General features: G+C 31.8%; 1 protein-coding gene across 1 annotated transcript in view; it reads right to left on the bottom strand.

Moving 5' to 3' along the window:
- The window catches only part of LOC143064370 (uncharacterized), a 101,719-nt gene that overhangs the window by 6,398 nt on the left and 77,089 nt on the right, over positions 1-18,232 (bottom strand). Inside the window, exons 44-54 of the mRNA XM_076237143.1 lie at positions 17,919-18,017; positions 17,257-17,401; positions 16,808-16,906; positions 15,855-15,977; positions 14,927-15,242; positions 14,249-14,410; positions 10,873-10,960; positions 6,920-7,060; positions 6,294-6,485; positions 5,793-5,890; positions 4,848-5,017 (exon numbers count right to left, since the gene is read on the bottom strand). Of these exons, the coding sequence (XP_076093258.1) occupies positions 4,848-5,017; positions 5,793-5,890; positions 6,294-6,485; positions 6,920-7,060; positions 10,873-10,960; positions 14,249-14,410; positions 14,927-15,242; positions 15,855-15,977; positions 16,808-16,906; positions 17,257-17,401; positions 17,919-18,017 (1,633 nt within the window). The remainder of the gene's footprint in view (positions 1-4,847; positions 5,018-5,792; positions 5,891-6,293; positions 6,486-6,919; positions 7,061-10,872; positions 10,961-14,248; positions 14,411-14,926; positions 15,243-15,854; positions 15,978-16,807; positions 16,907-17,256; positions 17,402-17,918; positions 18,018-18,232) is intronic.

The following is an 18,232-nucleotide window of genomic DNA, read 5'->3' as shown; positions in this document are numbered from 1 at the left end:
GTAGAAAATGGTGGATTTGACAAGTTAATCTTTTCATTTTACTCACATCTGGCAATTTTGTTTGCTTCAAGAGTTAAATCAACAGTACAAATATAAGGACCCATACATATATTTCTTAAAGGGAAACTTCGCAAAAAAATGAAAATTTTATATTATGTTTATTTGATATAAATATTCATATATTCATTAAAATTATTGTTCAATTCTTCTAGATGAGTGATTAAAATAAAAATTAAAATCCCACTATCACTGCTCGACTTATCGCCATTTTGACGGCATCTTCGATACAAATTGTCACGTGATGAGTATATTTGAATAAAATATCTGAAAACCACAAAGCCAAAAAACAAGCATGGCATATCGTATATTCAGTATCAAAATGACTTGTCAAGCATACGGATGTTCAATCGAAGTTCACATGGCATAAGCTTACACTTTCCAAGATCCTGCAAAAAAAAAGAGTTGTACCAGACGTGGATGATTAACCTTAACATAACACAAACCATCTCACAACAAGTTCAAGAAAGTGTGTGCAGACCATTTTGAAGCATGTTGTTTCGATGGAAATTTGATAGTAATTATGATTTTTTTCTCATGAATGTTTTTATTGCTATTTCGTTCCAAGCCTGGTTGAAAGGAAATTGTCAGATTAATATAGTTCAGTATTTCTGCATTCATGCATTAGTAACAGATTTTGTTGTTTACATACACGGATAAAAAGTCAGACAAAAAAATGTTGAATATATATAGGAAAAACATCTTCAAATATTATATTATTTATTACATTTATTACATTTTAAGTTTATGAACATGATGTTTACAAGCCTTAAAAATAAAAAGATATTTGATTTCAATCATGCAAAGGATATATATTTCTAGGGACAATGAAGCCATTTAACTTGAGGTACCTAGCCACTTTGGCATTTTGATTTTATAACAATTATTTGATGTCATTGATATTTATTTAATAAATTCTGTTTAACACTTGGTTTAAAAATAATATTTCAAGAACAAACCAAAAAAGAATCTCTCGTTTAAAGAAAAATAAACTCGAAACTGAATTATGACGTTTTGTTCTGTGACTTTCTGTCGTAATTTCACAAGTTCAATGAAGTATATATTTTTTAGGTGCAAAAAAAACCTAGTATACATAAAAAATTACGTAAAACATTTAAAGGGTCATTTGTTTAATATAATAATGGTTTAAAAATAAGACTTTATTTATTTACATGTAGTATAATTACAGATGCTGTTTACCCCCCCCCCCCCCTCCTTTTCCATATTGTGCCATATAAAAGGTTGAAGAGGTGATAGGTAGATGGGAGCATATGTCTTCCCCGATTCGTGTGGAAACTTAATAGATCTTACCGCCCCCTTGTTATGCTTTATAGCTGTCTACTAGGTCAACGCAGTTGCGTAGTCCTACAAGTTAAGGCTGAGCAGTTTCGGGATATAAAATGTCGACAGCTAGGCTAGCGAAGTTTGTAATGATTTATGGTCAATCGTAGTAGGAGTATTTTTTCTTTCAGATCTAAATTCATGATAACAAGATAAAAAAATAGGAATACATATAGTGGGGCGGACACTAATTTGGAAGTTGTAAAAGCATTAATATATTCTTATCTGTAGCGGCTTTAGACTTTTCGAAATGCTTGCCAAAAAAAAAATCTTTTTTATGTAATAGATTTTATTCATTTCGGGTACTTCTAATATGAAAACCGTCGATCTTTTGAATTATTGCCAGAGGTCATGTAATAGTGTCACATTCGGGTATTCTAGTGACTTCCTGCGGGCTCATAAACTGGTGACATTACGCAATTCAGGTACATGCATCGCTTCCCAGCTGTTTGACCCAGGTGTGCACAGGTAAAAGTACCATCGAAAATGCTGTCAGGTGTATTATACATCCTGTTAACAATGTATGTCCCTAACCTGATTGAAATACACAAAGCCGTCCAAACATGAAATTAAGAGTTTAAAATTTATATCTACAGGCTGATTAATTCTGACATGTGCAAAGACAGAAATAATAAGACCGTAAATTATTAATTTTGACTTCTGTTTCAAAATTCATGTGTAGAAGATTATCTGGTACTGTACCATGTAAAATGATTTTTTTTTTTCAAATTTCAATTTTACTTTTCGGGGGCGGATCCAGCCATATTAAAAAAGGGGGGTTCCAAATATATGTCCCACTTCAAATGCATTGATCTGCAAAAAAAAAAACGGGGGTTCCAATACCCGGAACCACTCCCCCTGTATCCGCCAATGCTTTTGTACACAATAGCTTACATAATGTTTTGTCAGCTTGTTTTATTTGCTTAGCAAATGTTTAATTTACGTTATGCGGTCTAGAGTTGTGATGAATAATTTAAGAAAGAAAAAAACATACTGCATCATTTTACAACATTGTTTGGAGTAAATCCTAGAGGAGTTAACCGAGAGAATACGGATGACTATCTTTCATACTTTCTTGTCCTATTTCCGATATGAGCGGGCACATTTACAAAATATTTTGCCTATTAGAAAATTTGCGTTTACTTGTATGTGAAGAGACAAGCATGCGCAATTATGACACGAAGATGATACTTAGTTCGTGGCATGTCTCTAGAACGTGCGGTAATCGTTTGTCTTCCTGTACATGTACATTCAATTATTTAAAGGAGTGTCATTTTTATCAATATAAGATTTTGAGAACACTAAAACACTCCCGCGAAATCGCTGGCATTTCAAGCTTTTAAGCTGTTGTAGGATGATTTATTGTAAAAGATTTTATGTCTGGAGAAAAGGTATCAAAAGCCCTCTACATTTTTGCCAAAGTCCGTTTTTTGTTTCCTTTTCTGTTAAATTCCATTATTTTCGAGTATCTGACACTAGACCACAATTACTCTTCCCCTTTGCTACAATGCATTTCTTGGTAAAAGTCAAATTAAATTTTAAAAAATGCACCGCTTCAAACATGAAATAAATGTAACTGCTTATAGACCATTATTATTCTCATAAAATATGCTTCTAGGACAATCCATCAGTTCATTTTCTTTTGTAGTAGCATGATACATTTCCAATATTCAGTTTCATGGTCTTGTTTGTAAAAAGGCAGAAGGTACCAAAACGTATAGTCATATTCAGTATTAAAAAACACACTGACAACGTCATAGCAAAAAATAACCAATAAACGATCGAAAGACAAACAAAGAGATAAAAAAACATCATTGAAAACTGGTTAAGGTTGCACAACAAGAACCCCAACAACATCTCGTGAGGATCTCGGGTCAAATCATATCAACGCTCCGTGGTACTGTGGTAGACCAAACCTTCATGTTAATACAACATGCAATCTATAAAATTAGACCTCAAAGTGAAATAATTCATAAATAGGTTTATTAATACACAAATAATGAAATGAATCTGAAACATTCGGTTAAAAACTGTATTGGTAAACCGTTTAAATGATTTTAGAACTATTCAGTCTGAAGTGTCACTTTCACATTCTTTGAATCATTCGTATACCCCATCCAACGATGGAAACTCTTTTCTAATTATGTTTACTACACAAGCCGGTAGGATAATTCTGTGTTTCTTGCCAAGTGGTTGACCTTTCCTGACCCAACACACAAACTGACGATAAGCCATAAGCCTGCTTTGTCTGTTAATAAGTACGTCTGGAGCTCTCCCTCCCTTCCAGTAAGACAAAGTTGAAAATTTCTGTTAACATTTTTGATATTTTCGTTCAAATAGCTGAAGAATTAGTACGTGGTGAGAATTAAATTATTTTGATAAGGACATTATTTCCTGAATATTTAAAAAAAAAAGAATAAGATCGCTTTGAACGACCCACTTATATAACTGCAATTGGTAATTACTATCTATTTCAAAAATTCAAGGTCACCGATTCATATTTAGAATTTTTTAATTCATTTACTCGTGTTTATAGGGACATCATTATTCATAAATTTATTCAATTAAATTAATTCAGTATTTCTTTTTTTTTAACAAAAAATATTCAGCGTCAATAATATATTTAATTGAACTGAGCTCATGAAAAATATAAAGATTCCCCCGTTTATCATTCATACGAAATGTTGTTCACACCTAGAAAAGTGAACCGTGACGGCTTAAATTCACAGAGTAAAGATCAAAAGATACAAAATGCTTATCTTTTAATTAACTTGAATTTAACCACGCATTCAACAGGTAGTCACTATGATCAAAGTACAATACACATTGTATTTGCGGGGCCGTATTTACACACTACAAATGTACTAGCAGCACATATTTACTGGCCTGACGTAAAAGGTAAAAAGTACAAACATGCATGTTTAAAACACTACCAGTTATACGTGTTAGTTCAAAACATCCGTCGGAAAAAAAAAATCATAAAAAAATATTTTATATGATTTACTTGTATCACTATAATCATTTCAGAAAATATTAAAATATAAATCGTACATTCTACTTTCAAGCTGAGCGCTGTTCCATCTTAATTATTAGTTGGTTAATAGCTACACCAAACGTCGTCTATGCGCTTTAAATAGCGTTATAAGATGCTTAACGATTAAGATTTAAAATGAGATTATTTCCACTCCCGGCATGCTTAAAGACTTAAACTACGTCACATAAGTCAGGAAGTTCGAAGAAATAAAATTATTAATTCTTAATTTTCTCCTTTATTGCTGTTCATATCCAGATAAAACTTGGTGAATATGTTTTTTATGGTATTATGGACATAATTAGCTGAAATGTAAAAATTCGCGAATTATCCCTTTAATACCTAAAGTCCTTTTGATTATAGAAGTCCCAAGCTGATGCATGGCAGACCATTTGAACATATTATATATTTTTCATACCTAAAGTCCTTTTGATTATAAAAGTCCCAAGCTGAAGCATGACAGACCATTTCTACACCAGGAGGATTTACCATTATGGTATCATTCCAGAAAGTCGCTGGCATCTTCTCCAGTCCCAATGATGTGAAAAATTCCTCAGCCACTTTGAACATTTTCTTTGGTGTATATCCCTGTAATAAATTTAAATTAAATTGACTTTAAACTCTTTTCCATATATAAAATGTATATATAAAATAATAACAATGTTTAAACTACAGATGATGAATAGAGAAGCAGTATGGTGATACATATACCTTATTTCAAACAAGCTCATACTGCAAAATAAAATTAGAACCTTTTGTTTCACTGTTTGAATTATGCATCTCAAACTCCAATTTCTTATCTGTTTTATTCATTTTGAACAGAACTCAATTTTCAAGGTTCATCTATTAACAGTAAGTTGTGTTCACTTATATCAAATTCTTATTTACTATAAGAAATATTTCTAAAATACTAATTCATTACACCAGTGTATGATAATCCCACTTTTCCCAAGTAAACAGTGTGACTTCATATTTGGTCAGATTTCATTTGGGAAAATTGGACACTGATACAGCATTTCTATAGATTATTATTCCAATCAAATTGCTCCTCAAATTCATAGCAGATAAACCTTAACTTTTGTAGCAAATCCTAATTTTTTAAAGAGATTAGGGTACAAAACTCCAAAAACAAAGTGTGTTATGGTGAAACAGAAATGAAGGTGTAAAGGATGTTCAAATTTAGTATGATACAAAAATTAGAAGATCCTGTATAATTGTCAATGAAGCAACTCTCTACCAGTGACCAAATGATGAAGTTAACAACTATAGGTCATCAAACAATTACCACATAGAATACTGGTAAAACCCTTCTTTAACATTTATTTAATCTAATCTCTCATGGATTGTTACACATTAATTTTACCTGATCTTTCATGGCTTGTGTAACATCAATGTCTTCTTTATTTTTAAATGGTACAAGTAAATGATAGATGTTATTCCAATGCTGGCCCCACATGTTACCTGTTAAAATAACTTCTTTTAATAATCTAGTTGTGTAATCATTTACTTTAGACAATTCTCTTTTAACATTTTTTGCAGAAGTGTTACCTCAAATCTATAGTTTGTTTGGTCACTCAAAGTTAGGGAAATAAATTACTGGTAATTGAAAATCAGAAATAGTTTACTTGGATTTTTTAACAAGTTACATATCATTAACAATTTAATTTTACAATCAAATTTATCATTTAAAGGCAGTTAAAGATATATATAACTAAAAGTATTACACAACATTTCAAAGAAGTTAAAAGTTTAATGAACGGCCATTTAATATATTACACTACTTTTCCCATCCCATCAATGTATTGCAGACGGTCTACAAATAACTCATATCATTTTTCTCACCCTCTTCAAGTATAATGATTACCTAATAAATGAGCAGGTATATGTCCAGACTCAGGGAACTTATCCTCTCCATACACCCCCATCAGTTTACTACGGACATATGTATGTAGGTTCTGGTAAAGAGGTTGTAGCTGTTTCAGTAAATTCTCCAAATCTTCTTCAAATGTAGGTACATCATAATGAGACCTCCAGTAATCACCGTAATCCTTATAGCCTGCAAAACACACAGTCAATAAATCATGATGTTACAAAACAAGAATAGTAAAGTGGGAATACTTGAATAGAGAAGGAATTGTAAAAGAACAAAAAATAATCGCTTTCACAAAAATCTATTATTATGTCCTAATCAAGGTGTCAATACCATTGTCATGAATCTTGTGGTTAGTACTTCGCTTTGAATTAATAAGGTTTGTTCATCTAAATTGCATTGAAGTAATGTTTAGATGCTGCGCACAAGACAACTTTATGTAAACAATATGTTACATAGTAAATGAATAGCGACAAATACGCGACCATAGCACTGTAAAAATGTTCTCCTTAACTTATTTATTCCTGGAATCTTTATTCCTGTAAATAAAACTAATTGTATTCAAGCATGATTTATTGGGATATCCCAAGTTCCAAAAAGTTTCAATAATATAAGTTTACCTAATTCCCTGATAGCTTTGTTACTAATAGAGATATATTCCACATATTTAGGTTTCATTACACGACAAGCATCTCTCCATCCCTTCCATACAGCTAACAGCTTGTCATAATCTGTAGACTCAGCTAAAATTTTATACAAATCTGAAAAAAACCCACCTCATAGTATTATTAATTTTGTCCATTTGAGAGGGGCAGATCTAGGATTTTTGAAAGGGACGCGATTCCATAAAGGAGGTATAAGCAGCATAACACCACTATGCTCCCACCACTGGTTAATAATGTCTTATACCATATCGGGTAGATTTACCTTAAATTCCAGGCAGACAAGTACCAAAAGATTTACTAGGGATGAAGAATATTTGAAATTCACCCATTTTACTGTCTGCAAGTTTTAGTTTTGATTATTGTGTATGAGTTTCATAAAATTTGAATGAGGTAAACTTAAGGCAGAATCATTTTTTTTTGCAATTTCCAAAGTAATAAAGGGGCATAACTCTAGACAGTAAGTGACTCACTGGCAAAATTCAAAATTCTGTCAGTGTGTTTTGGTTCTTAGGATTGTGTAAGAGTTTCATAAAATTTGCATGAGGCAAACTTAAGTAAGTGAATGGAAATGAAAATGGAATGGACGGATGGACAGCTAGAACAAACAGAAAGACCAACCGTCAAGGGTAATACTTTAAACATCCATTGCATACTGCAGGTGTGTTTAAGGAAGCATATTCAATGAAAATCAAAGCGCGAAAGCACTGTAAAGGCAGTTAATTACAGGTTGTGTGTATTTCTAGTCCAGTTATATCATTATCTTCCATAGTACAGAGGTGGTTTGTAGTATTTGAGATTTAGAGTTCTCTTGTACCTAGTTCACCTATATCTATAGTCTACTGTTTACAGTATATTTTCTGTACCTCGCCATGAAATGCATTTTTAAGATATAAAAGAACTTTTCCTTATTAATATAAATAGACTATTTTTAATTATTGATTATATGCACATATTCAATGACTCCCATCCTGTGAAAAGTAGTTCACAAAGATTGACTAGTCACCGTACTGTGTGTATTGCAAGAACATCAAGTAACATAATGGTAAATGTACATAGTAACATGTCAACTCTTTTGATAACCATACTTTTTCTAATTCCAAGCAAAATAATTTTTCAGTATAAACATGATAAAGTAATTTACTGGTATGAATGAAAAAGGAGTTTTTAATTAAGAAAACAATGACATCTAGTGGTCATAATAGCTGTCTCATTAGCATTTTAACCACTTCCTATATTTGCAATTAAGACAATAGAAGAAAATGATTCAACGCAAAAACAAAACTTGCTTGTAAATCTTTGAAATTCTCTTTACGGTATGAGTTTTTTCTCATTGTTGGAGATTGTACAGTAGTACCTGTAACTGCTTATACCCATTTCTTCTTCACTTTAGTTTGATAAACTCACTAAATATCATGTATATACCACATCTCTTTATTTTTATATGCATTACAATAACATGTACAATTGTAATTCAAATCTATATTTCAAAGCAAAATGAATTGCACCACTTTCATTTATGCACGCTTTGGCAAAATACAAGTTCTAAAATTACACAATATAAATTTATTTATATAAAAAAATTTAGTATACAACTCTTAACAGGTATAAAAAAAATGCACGGCTGTGTCATGATTTGCGAAAGCTGTGCTGAAAACATAGGCATTGATGGTGTTTGCGTAATTCCATCTGTGAAGCTCAACATTAGCTGGTCAGTTGGTGGTGGACAGTCATAAATCCTTTCTGCTGGATGAATGACTTTTCAGGAAAACCAATTTCACAAATCAAAACTTTCCTCTAGATTTCTCCTACAATATTCATCCAGTTTAGTTCTTTTGGTTTAAAGGGACACTGTCCTGATTTTTATTTTTGCAAACCATTCATTTGCAAATGGTGCATGAAAATAGGCTGGGAATGGCAGTAGACATAAGTCTCTTTAAGGTGGGTTTATGCCCTGAAAAAAGTTTTATAACATTAGCTTTTTTGATACTTGTGAAAGACTTATGCAACACACATACCTAAATAACTATAATATAGAAGAGAGCATCATTCATGTCATTGTTTTGTTCCTGTTTACATTGTCATTGATATTTTTCAAGAAAGCCTATGAGGCATAGATTATACATTCCTGTCATTACATCATAAATTAACATAATTACTGCTAAAATAATTCTCAGTATGATATACCTCTTGTAGGAAAACCTTATTATTGTAGCATTCACCAAAAAATCTCAAACAGATCACATTGAATCGTAATCCCAAAAATTATGACGTCTTGAATTTACCCCCCTTTTTTATTCTAAAACGATAATTGCGGTTGCAAACAGACTTTGGTTTAATTGAATGTGGCGATTATATAAATAACAGTATATATTTCTTAAAAAAATAAAGTTTTACCATGAATAGTTTCCTGCACGTAGTCGTTTTTGGAAAAATGTGCCTGGCAAACAACAGCTGATTGAGATGGACTCCACGATTGAACATTGTGACAATCTACGCATGAGCTATGGCGTTGATCCAACTTTTCCTTCTTATTAAGTCATTTTGAAATGCATTTCCTCCTCCTAAATGACACTCAGGTACAAAACAACAAGGACTAGGCATCGTTAATTGTCTTAATTTGTGGTTGTTTTGCAGTGCAGAAACGGAAGTTTAGGAAGGAACCGGCCGGTCTCATTAATTAGAGACAAGAAGAATTTTAGCGACAAAAAGCGACAAGAAGAATAATTAAGTGACGAAGTGAAAATAAGAAACAAGGAACACCCGAATCGCTATTCTCTCATGAGACTATTCTCACTGGTGTGATAGTGTGAAGCCACACCTATTTATGATGTCCCTATCAAGAACGACGAATTTCACTATTAGAAAGGAAAAGATATTGCTTGGTTTTGATTCAATAAATTCTTTAAAAATAAGTTGGAAATTCTTTGTTTTGATTTCCAATTTTTAGCGTGTGCTTAAAACACATTCATTATGTTCAATAAAACCTAGACAATTTATCCCTTTCTTCTTTATAAAATTTTAATTTTTTATCTACCAATGTAATATAAAAAAATGTTTTATAACCGCCCATTTAATAAATAATGAATATTTTTTTTCAATATCTATTGGGAATCAGTTGTTTCAATGATATTTTTTTATTGATGTATTGTCGCTAAATAGTCTTCTTGACGCCTCTTGTCGCTTCTTAACACTATTTAACTCTTCTTGTCTCTAATTAGTGAGACCCAGATCGGCTACAACGGTGCCACCTAATCAGGAACGATAATTTCCTACTTTATGCAACTGAGACCGAAACAAATATAACGTCATACGGCTTCACGTACAGAAATATGCTTTTAATTGTATAATATGCAATATAATTCATGTTCAGTCAACTTTTAATTGTAATATCAACGACTGAAATGATTTTAAAATATCTTTAGATGGCAAATAACACTCGAAATTGATCCGACCTCTTTCCACACGGAATCCATTTAATGATAGTTTGTAATCAGGTTAACTGCTTATAATGCAAAATACGCATTAATAAAAAGTTTTTATAACGAACAATACACACTGATTGTTTCTTTATTTCCCAATGTAAATGAAGATACAAAAACCATTTCATACCACAAAAAGAAGGAGGAGAAAATTAAACATTTCTGGATCTACTTCTGGCCAAATGACCCCCCACATAGATTTGTTGGACGTCGCGTAAGGAAAGATGAACACGATGACTTGAAAGTCAGGCCTTAAAGCATTGCCTTTAAAAATCAATAATATTATAATCTAAATTTACTATCTTCCAAAATTTTCAAATTTGTTTCTGATAATAACAACTTTGATTAATGAAGATTTGAATTGCATAATAAAAATAATATATAGTTGTCATGATTTCTATCTTTTTTCCAGCTACGGATGTAACTTACCTGGTTCTAATTTGAGACATACGTCATCAGATAAACACACCTTTCCATTACCATAGATACCAGACATATCTGATAATAATCCCTTCAGCTGTAAAATTAATAAACTTGTTTGAAACGTGTCAAAAATCTGATTACAAACAAAAATCTGTAATATATGTATGATTTGTAACTTATATATAGACATACTGTAATTCAGTGGATTTATCATCACTTTCTTCAAAAAATCAATAGAAGTGCATAAATAAATATTTTCTCCCTTCAAATTGATACAGAAAAAGCAGAGAGCCTTTTTGTTGTTCTTTCATACATTCTATCTACCAAACATTGTAAATGCCACTTCCATAAAATGTCTAATATGCCAGAGACTTGATTTTCAATAAAACTTTCAGAGTGCCTTCAGAATCTCAATGCATTGTTCATCTTTTCATTTCTTTATGATATTTGAGGTTTCCCATATAAAACAAGAGGCTCTCAAGAGCCTGAATCGGTCACCTTAATTCTTTTGGTTAAATCTCTCATCAATGATTATTTTGGCTTTTCAATTTATTTAAATGTTTTTTGGATAGTCCTATTTTCTTCAAAAGCCAAAAAAAATAATCATTTTCTCCTATGTTCTATTTTGGCCATAGGAGCTATGTTTCTTGACATACAAGGAAATAAAATATAAAATTTATACTAAATACTCTGAAACTCATTTAGCCTAAGTTTGGCTGAAATTGATACAGCAGTTTCAAAGGAGAAGATTTTTTAAAGTAAGTCAACATGATGAACAAATTGTGAAAAAAGTCTTTAAAGGGCAATAACTCCTTAAGGGGTCAATTGACAATTTTGGTCAAATTGACTTAATTGAAGATCTTACTTTGCTGAACATTATTGCTGTTTACAGTTTATTTCTATCTATAATTATATTCAAGATAATAAACAAAAACAGCAAAATTTCCTTAAAATTATCAATTCAGGGGCAGCAACCCAACAACAGGTTGTCTGATTCATCTGAAAATTTCAGGGCAGATAGATCTTGACCTGATAAACAACATTACCCACGTCAGATTTGCTCTAAATGCTTTGGTTTTTGAGTTATAAGCCAAAAACTGCATTTGACCCCTATGTTCTATTTTTAGCAATGGCGACCATGTTTGTTGATAGATCATAACTTCGGATACAATTTACAAACTAGATACCCTAAGGAACATTCAGTTAAAGTTTGGAAGTATTTGGCCCAGTAGTTTCAGAGGAGAAGATTTTTGTAAAAGATTACTAAGATTTACGAAAAATGGTTAAAAATTGACTATAAAGGGCTATAACTCCTAAAGGGGTCAACTGACCATTTCCGTCATGTTGACTTATTTGTAAATCTTACTTTGCTGAATATTATTGCTGTTTACAGTTTATCTCTATCTATAATAATATTCAAGATAATAACCAAAAACAGCAAAATTTCTTTAAAATTACCAATTCAGGGGCAGTAACCCAACAACAGGTTGTCTGATTCATCTGAAAATTTCAGGGCAGATAGATCTTGACCTGATAAACAATATTATCCCATGTCAGATTTGCTCTAAATGCTTTGGTTTTTGAGTTATAAGCCAAAAACTGCATTTGACCCCTATGTTCTATTTTTAGCAATGGCGACCATGTTTGTTGATAGATCACAACTTCTGATACAATTTACAAACTAGATACCCTAAGGAACATTCAGTTAACGTTTGGAAGTATTTGGCCCAGTAGTTTCAGAGGAAAAGATTTTTGTAAAAGATTACTAAGATTTACGAAAAATGGTTAAAAATTGACTATAAAGGGCAATAACTCCTAAAGGGGTCAACTGACCATTTCCGTCATGTTGACTTATTTGTAAATCTTACTTTGCTGAACATTATTCCTGTTTACAGTTTATCTCTATCTATAATAATATTCAAGATAATAACCAAAAACAGCAAAATTTCCTTAAAATTACCAATTCAGGGGCAGCAACCCAACAACGGGTTGTCTGATTCATCTGAAAATTTCAGGGCAGATAGATCTTGACCTGATAAACAATATTACCCTATGTCAGATTTGCTCTAAATGCTTTGGTTTTTGAGTTATAAGCCAAAAACTGCATTTGACCCCTATGTTCTATTTTTAGCAATGGCGACCATGTTTGTTGATAGATCACAACTTCTGATACAATTTACAAACTAGATACCCTAAGGAACATTCAGTTAAAGTTTGGAAGTATTTGGCCCAGTAGTTTCAGAGGAGAAGATTTTTGTAAAAGATTACTAAGATTTACGAAAAATGGTTAAAAATTGACTATAAAGGGCAATAACTCCTAAAGGGGTCAACTGACCATTTCCGTCATGTTGACTTATTTGTAAATCTTACTTTGCTGAACATTATTCCTGTTTACAGTTTATCTCTATCTATAATAATATTCAAGATAATAACCAAAAACAGCAAAATTTCCTTAAAATTACCAATTCAGGGGCAGTAACCCAACAACGGGTTGTCTGATTCATCTGAAAATTTCAGGGCAGATAGATCTTGACCTGATAAACAATATTACCCCATGTCAGATTTGCTCTAAATGCTTTGGTTTTTGAGTTATAAGCCAAAAACTGCATTTGACCCCTATGTTCTATTTTTAGCAATGGCAACCATGTTTGTTGATAGATCACAACTTCTGATACAATTTACAAACTAGATACCCTAAGGAACATTCAGTTAAAGTTTGGAAGTATTTGGCCCAGTAGTTTCAGAGGAGAAGATTTTTGTAAAAGATTACTAAGATTTACGAAAAATGGTTAAAAATTGACTATAAAGGGCAATAACTCCTAAAGGGGTCAACTGACCATTTCCATCATGTTGACTTATTTGTAAATCTTACTTTGCTGAACATTATTCCTGTTTACAGTTTATCTCTATCTATAATAATATTCAAGATAATAACCAAAAACAGCAAAATTTCCTTAAAATTACCAATTCAGGGGCAGTAACCCAACAACGGGTTGTCTGATTCATCTGAAAATTTCAGGGCAGATAGATCTTGACCTGATAAACAATATTATCCCATGTCAGATTTGCTCTAAATGCTTTGGTTTTTGAGTTATAAGCCAAAAACTGCATTTGACCCCTATGTTCTATTTTTAGCAATGGCGACCATGTTTGTTGATAGATCAAAACTTCGGATACAATTTATAAATAAGATACCCTAAGGAACATTCAGTTAAAGTTTGAAAGTATTTGGCCCAGTAGTTTCAGAGGAGAAGATTCTTGAAATAGTTTACGACGACAGACGACGACGGACGCCAAGTGATGGCATAAGCTCACTTGTCCCTTCGGGACAGGTGAGCTAAAAAAGTAGACCTTTTTGCATCTTTAAACTGTATATATATACCTGCTCAAGCTGGTTCATATCAGAAAGGGCACTTGTTCCTATGTTTGTGATGGCTTTAAACAATCTTTTCTGTGTTGTATTGTAATAAGTTTGCCAGTCATACTGTGAGGCTTTATTATACATCTGTTTCTCAAAATGAGCTAACTCTACTTGTGATCTAGTCTGAAACAAAAATATAAACATTTAATGTACCTTGTTCTGTCATACTAAACTTCCTACGATTTACAAAAACATAACAAATACAGGTGTTGTTTGAATTGTAAGGGATAGAAAATACTAATTAAAAAAAAAGGTATTGCAGGGACTCTGTGATGTACGACCTAAAATAAATGAAAATCAAGTTAATATCAGTTTTGTCTATTACAAGATATAAATCGACATTACATTGAAACAACACTACCCATTTCTCTCCCCTATGTGTGTATAGGTGCTGTTGGAATCTAGACCAGTATCAGATTAGATGCATGTCAATGTCTAACTTTGATTGAAATCCAGTAAGAAAACCTGTGAATCCAGATGGTTACTAATGTAAAAGCATTCTTTCTCAAAAAATCAAATTCTGATACAACATTAAATAGTTCTTATTTACATACATAATATAACAACTAACCTACAACTGACAATTATTTAATAAGAATTTCAAACATCACTCATGGTAAATCAAAATAATATATTTACATAAGCAGCCTTTGTTTGGTCTGTTATATTAGATGTGTACGCCCATTCTGCATTGTAAGCTTTGTTATATGCTACTGTGGCCTGTTTCTCATACTGTGTTAACCATCCTTCTGCCTCCTTTCCTATAGTTGGTGATAGTTTAGTTATGGAACATGTCTCACTCCAACCTGGGTTATCTCCCTTATTTTGTTCTTTAAGCCAATCAATAAGTGGTGTGAAATAATCAATGATGGGTGTAGCATCCATGTTCGGTTGTCCTGTAATTGCCATCATTGCCTCTGGCCAAGGTTTGGAGGATCCAAGTCTAAGCATTGCACTGCAAAAATATGGCATGTTTTTTTAAAGATACATATTAAGAAGATTATTGCTAAAGTTAATATTTGCCGCCATCTTGATCTAGCCAAAAATTTGAATTTAGTTGGTGAGAGTTCTAATTCATGTTTATTTTGTCATCAAATCAGGAAAAACAAAGTATGTAAATATCTATACTTGTTCTCTGTATGTTCAGAATTAAATGAAAATATTATTCATACCATGTTATGGTTATCACTTTTTGAAACTTTTAAAATGCTGGCACCTAATTTTGTTTTGTTTAAAGTTAAGTAAATAAAATTCAAAGATGAAATCGCTGCCCTTAACTGTAATTCCTGATTGTAATAATCAATGACTAAGCTGTAAGGTTTCTTTATGTGGTGAAAAATGATGAATATTGGAGTCTGTGACCCCAAAGTTTTTGTTTACCATAAATGAACGTACCCTAGTTTATCCCCTGCTTCTTAAGACCTGTATATATCACAGGTATGTAATGGTCCAATATAACCAGCAGTATCCCATGTACCTACCCTAGTTTATCTCCAGCTTCTTTAGACCTGTATATATCACAGGTATGTGATGGTCCGATATAACCAGCAGTATCACATGTACCTACCCTAGTTTATCTCCAGCTTCTTTAGACCTGTATATATCACAGGTATGCAATGGACCAATATGACCAGCAGAATCACATAAAGCTTTCTGGAACTGGAACTGTACAACAAAACTTATAAAGTATCTATAAATAAAACATAAAAAATATTTTAAAAATAGCATTCAAACCATTTTTTCACTTCAATTCTTCAACAATTAAGAATCATCAAAGGTTATAATACTGTGGATTCGTTTATTTTTGTGGGTACCAATATTCATGGTTAAAGGAAGATTTTATGTTTGTGGATATTAAATTTCATGGTTTTGCTAAGGTCTGAATACAAGCCTATAAGAATTGTCATTTGTTGAACATTTAATTTTGTGGTTGACCTGTACCCACCAAATCCACGAAAATTGGTACCCAACAATTATTAATAAATCCCCAGTATGATTGTAACATCAAATATTTTGTTTTTATATCATTCAGTATTTTGATTATATATATGCGTTTTTTTTTAAATATGATAAAAAGAGGTATCAGATATGTATTGAAATAAGACAGCAAACAACCTTAAACCTTGCAACTATAAGACAGCTTGTGGACCAGAAACAATCTTAAATAACTGACTGGATAATATGTAAAAAAAAGTCTGATCTTGTGACATCAAAACCAATATTATCTTTAATTCAATATCTCCAAGCAGGGTTATTATTATATGTTTTGGAGTTAAATATAACGTCCATTTTCGCTGAACAAGTACACGTTTTTGTTAAGGGTTAGCTGAAGCCTATCCCTGGGTGCTGGATTTTCTTAAAGACCCATTGGTGGCATTTGGCTGTTTTCTGCTCTTTGGTCAGGTTGATGTCTCTTTGACACATTCCCTTTTTCCATTCTCAATTTTCTTTCTGTTTTTCAGTCTTGGTCACTAGGCTTATATTGGATGAATATAGTAATAAAATAAATGATTGACTAACCTAATATAAGGAGTATTTCCTGGGATATGATATTTTGCTCCAGGATCAAAGTCTTCTACTGTTCTTTCTATTGGAGGTGATATTCCTTGATATTTACATCTAGGAAATTTCAATAAAATTAAATTCAGCAAGGACCCTGTTATAACGTTTTATTATTGTGACTTTGTTTTATTTTTCTATTGTTACATTTATAAAGTAAAAACTCATCATATTGAAAAGGAACAAGATATATTTCTTTAAAGTTCATTTTAAAAATATTTCATTACAAAAGTTACAGCTACAAAATTAATATGCACTATTTTGTTCTAAAGTCAACTACCATTTTAAAACAGGCAAGTTAAATCCTTCAAACTACATTTGAAGTCAAAACATATCATTTCTGTTGATAATTTTCCACCTAGGCTAGTCTATAAATAGGAAAGAAACTATTGAAAAGGGAGATAACTCACCTAAGATCCCACCATTTCTGGTTGTATTCATCAGGAGTTGTCTCCCCACTAAACACACTCCATCTCCATTGGTCCATGAGGTATCCAAAAGGTAGAAAAGCTATCTTTTCTAAAGCCATCTTCATTAAAAAGTTAATGTCACTCTCTGTTAAAATGGAAAAATACAAAGAGTGAGTGTGAGCATAATTACACTGTCAATTAAAAGCTAGTCCAATAAATCTGTGACCTGATGCATATACAGGTTTGACAGAATAATTGTCATAAAACCTTTACTGTGGTGAAAATGAGAATAGCCATTTCTTTCTGTGCTTATTTTCTATTTCTTTTAACTAAGATTAAGTCAATAGATATTTCTATATGCTAAGATGGCAATATAAAATCTTGATTCAGGATCATAAAAACATGATTTCTATCAACTTTTTCTTTTATTTACCTTTGAACTTTATTGTGAAAGCTCATATCATCATGAATGTTACATTTCATTTTGAAATTAATGTGAAATTAATGTTAATTTCAGAAAGACATGAGATTGCTGTTAGCCAATTAAAGTAACATATTAATTTGAAACATGCATATAATGTAACTATAGGTAAATAGAAGAATTAAAATCTAAAAATAACTGCCTTTAAATCTGCAAAAATTTCTTATCAATAACAAAATACCTTTATCATTCTCCACGGTATCTAAAAGGTTTATTTTCTGTAGATGTTTTGGTGTGGCAACAGATAGTGCTAAAACATCACCAACTGCTTCATGAAAGCCTAAAATATAGAAAAATGTATTGTTAATGTATGCATTTTTTTAAATGTTTTATTTTTAATGGTTTTGTGTTTGTGACTATCAACTAGATCACTAAAACTACCGGTAATTGTCACCACCCTAATACACTGTGTGTCTTGAGCGTATACTAATATGTTAACATGTGTGACAGTAGGCAGACATAATATGATACCATTTAGAATGAGATACCAATGAA

This window comes from Mytilus galloprovincialis, chromosome 2 (assembly GCF_965363235.1).
Source record: "Mytilus galloprovincialis chromosome 2, xbMytGall1.hap1.1, whole genome shotgun sequence".
Classification (NCBI taxonomy): Eukaryota; Metazoa; Mollusca; class Bivalvia; order Mytilida; family Mytilidae; genus Mytilus; species Mytilus galloprovincialis.
This window is presented reverse-complemented; position numbering and strand designations above follow the sequence as displayed.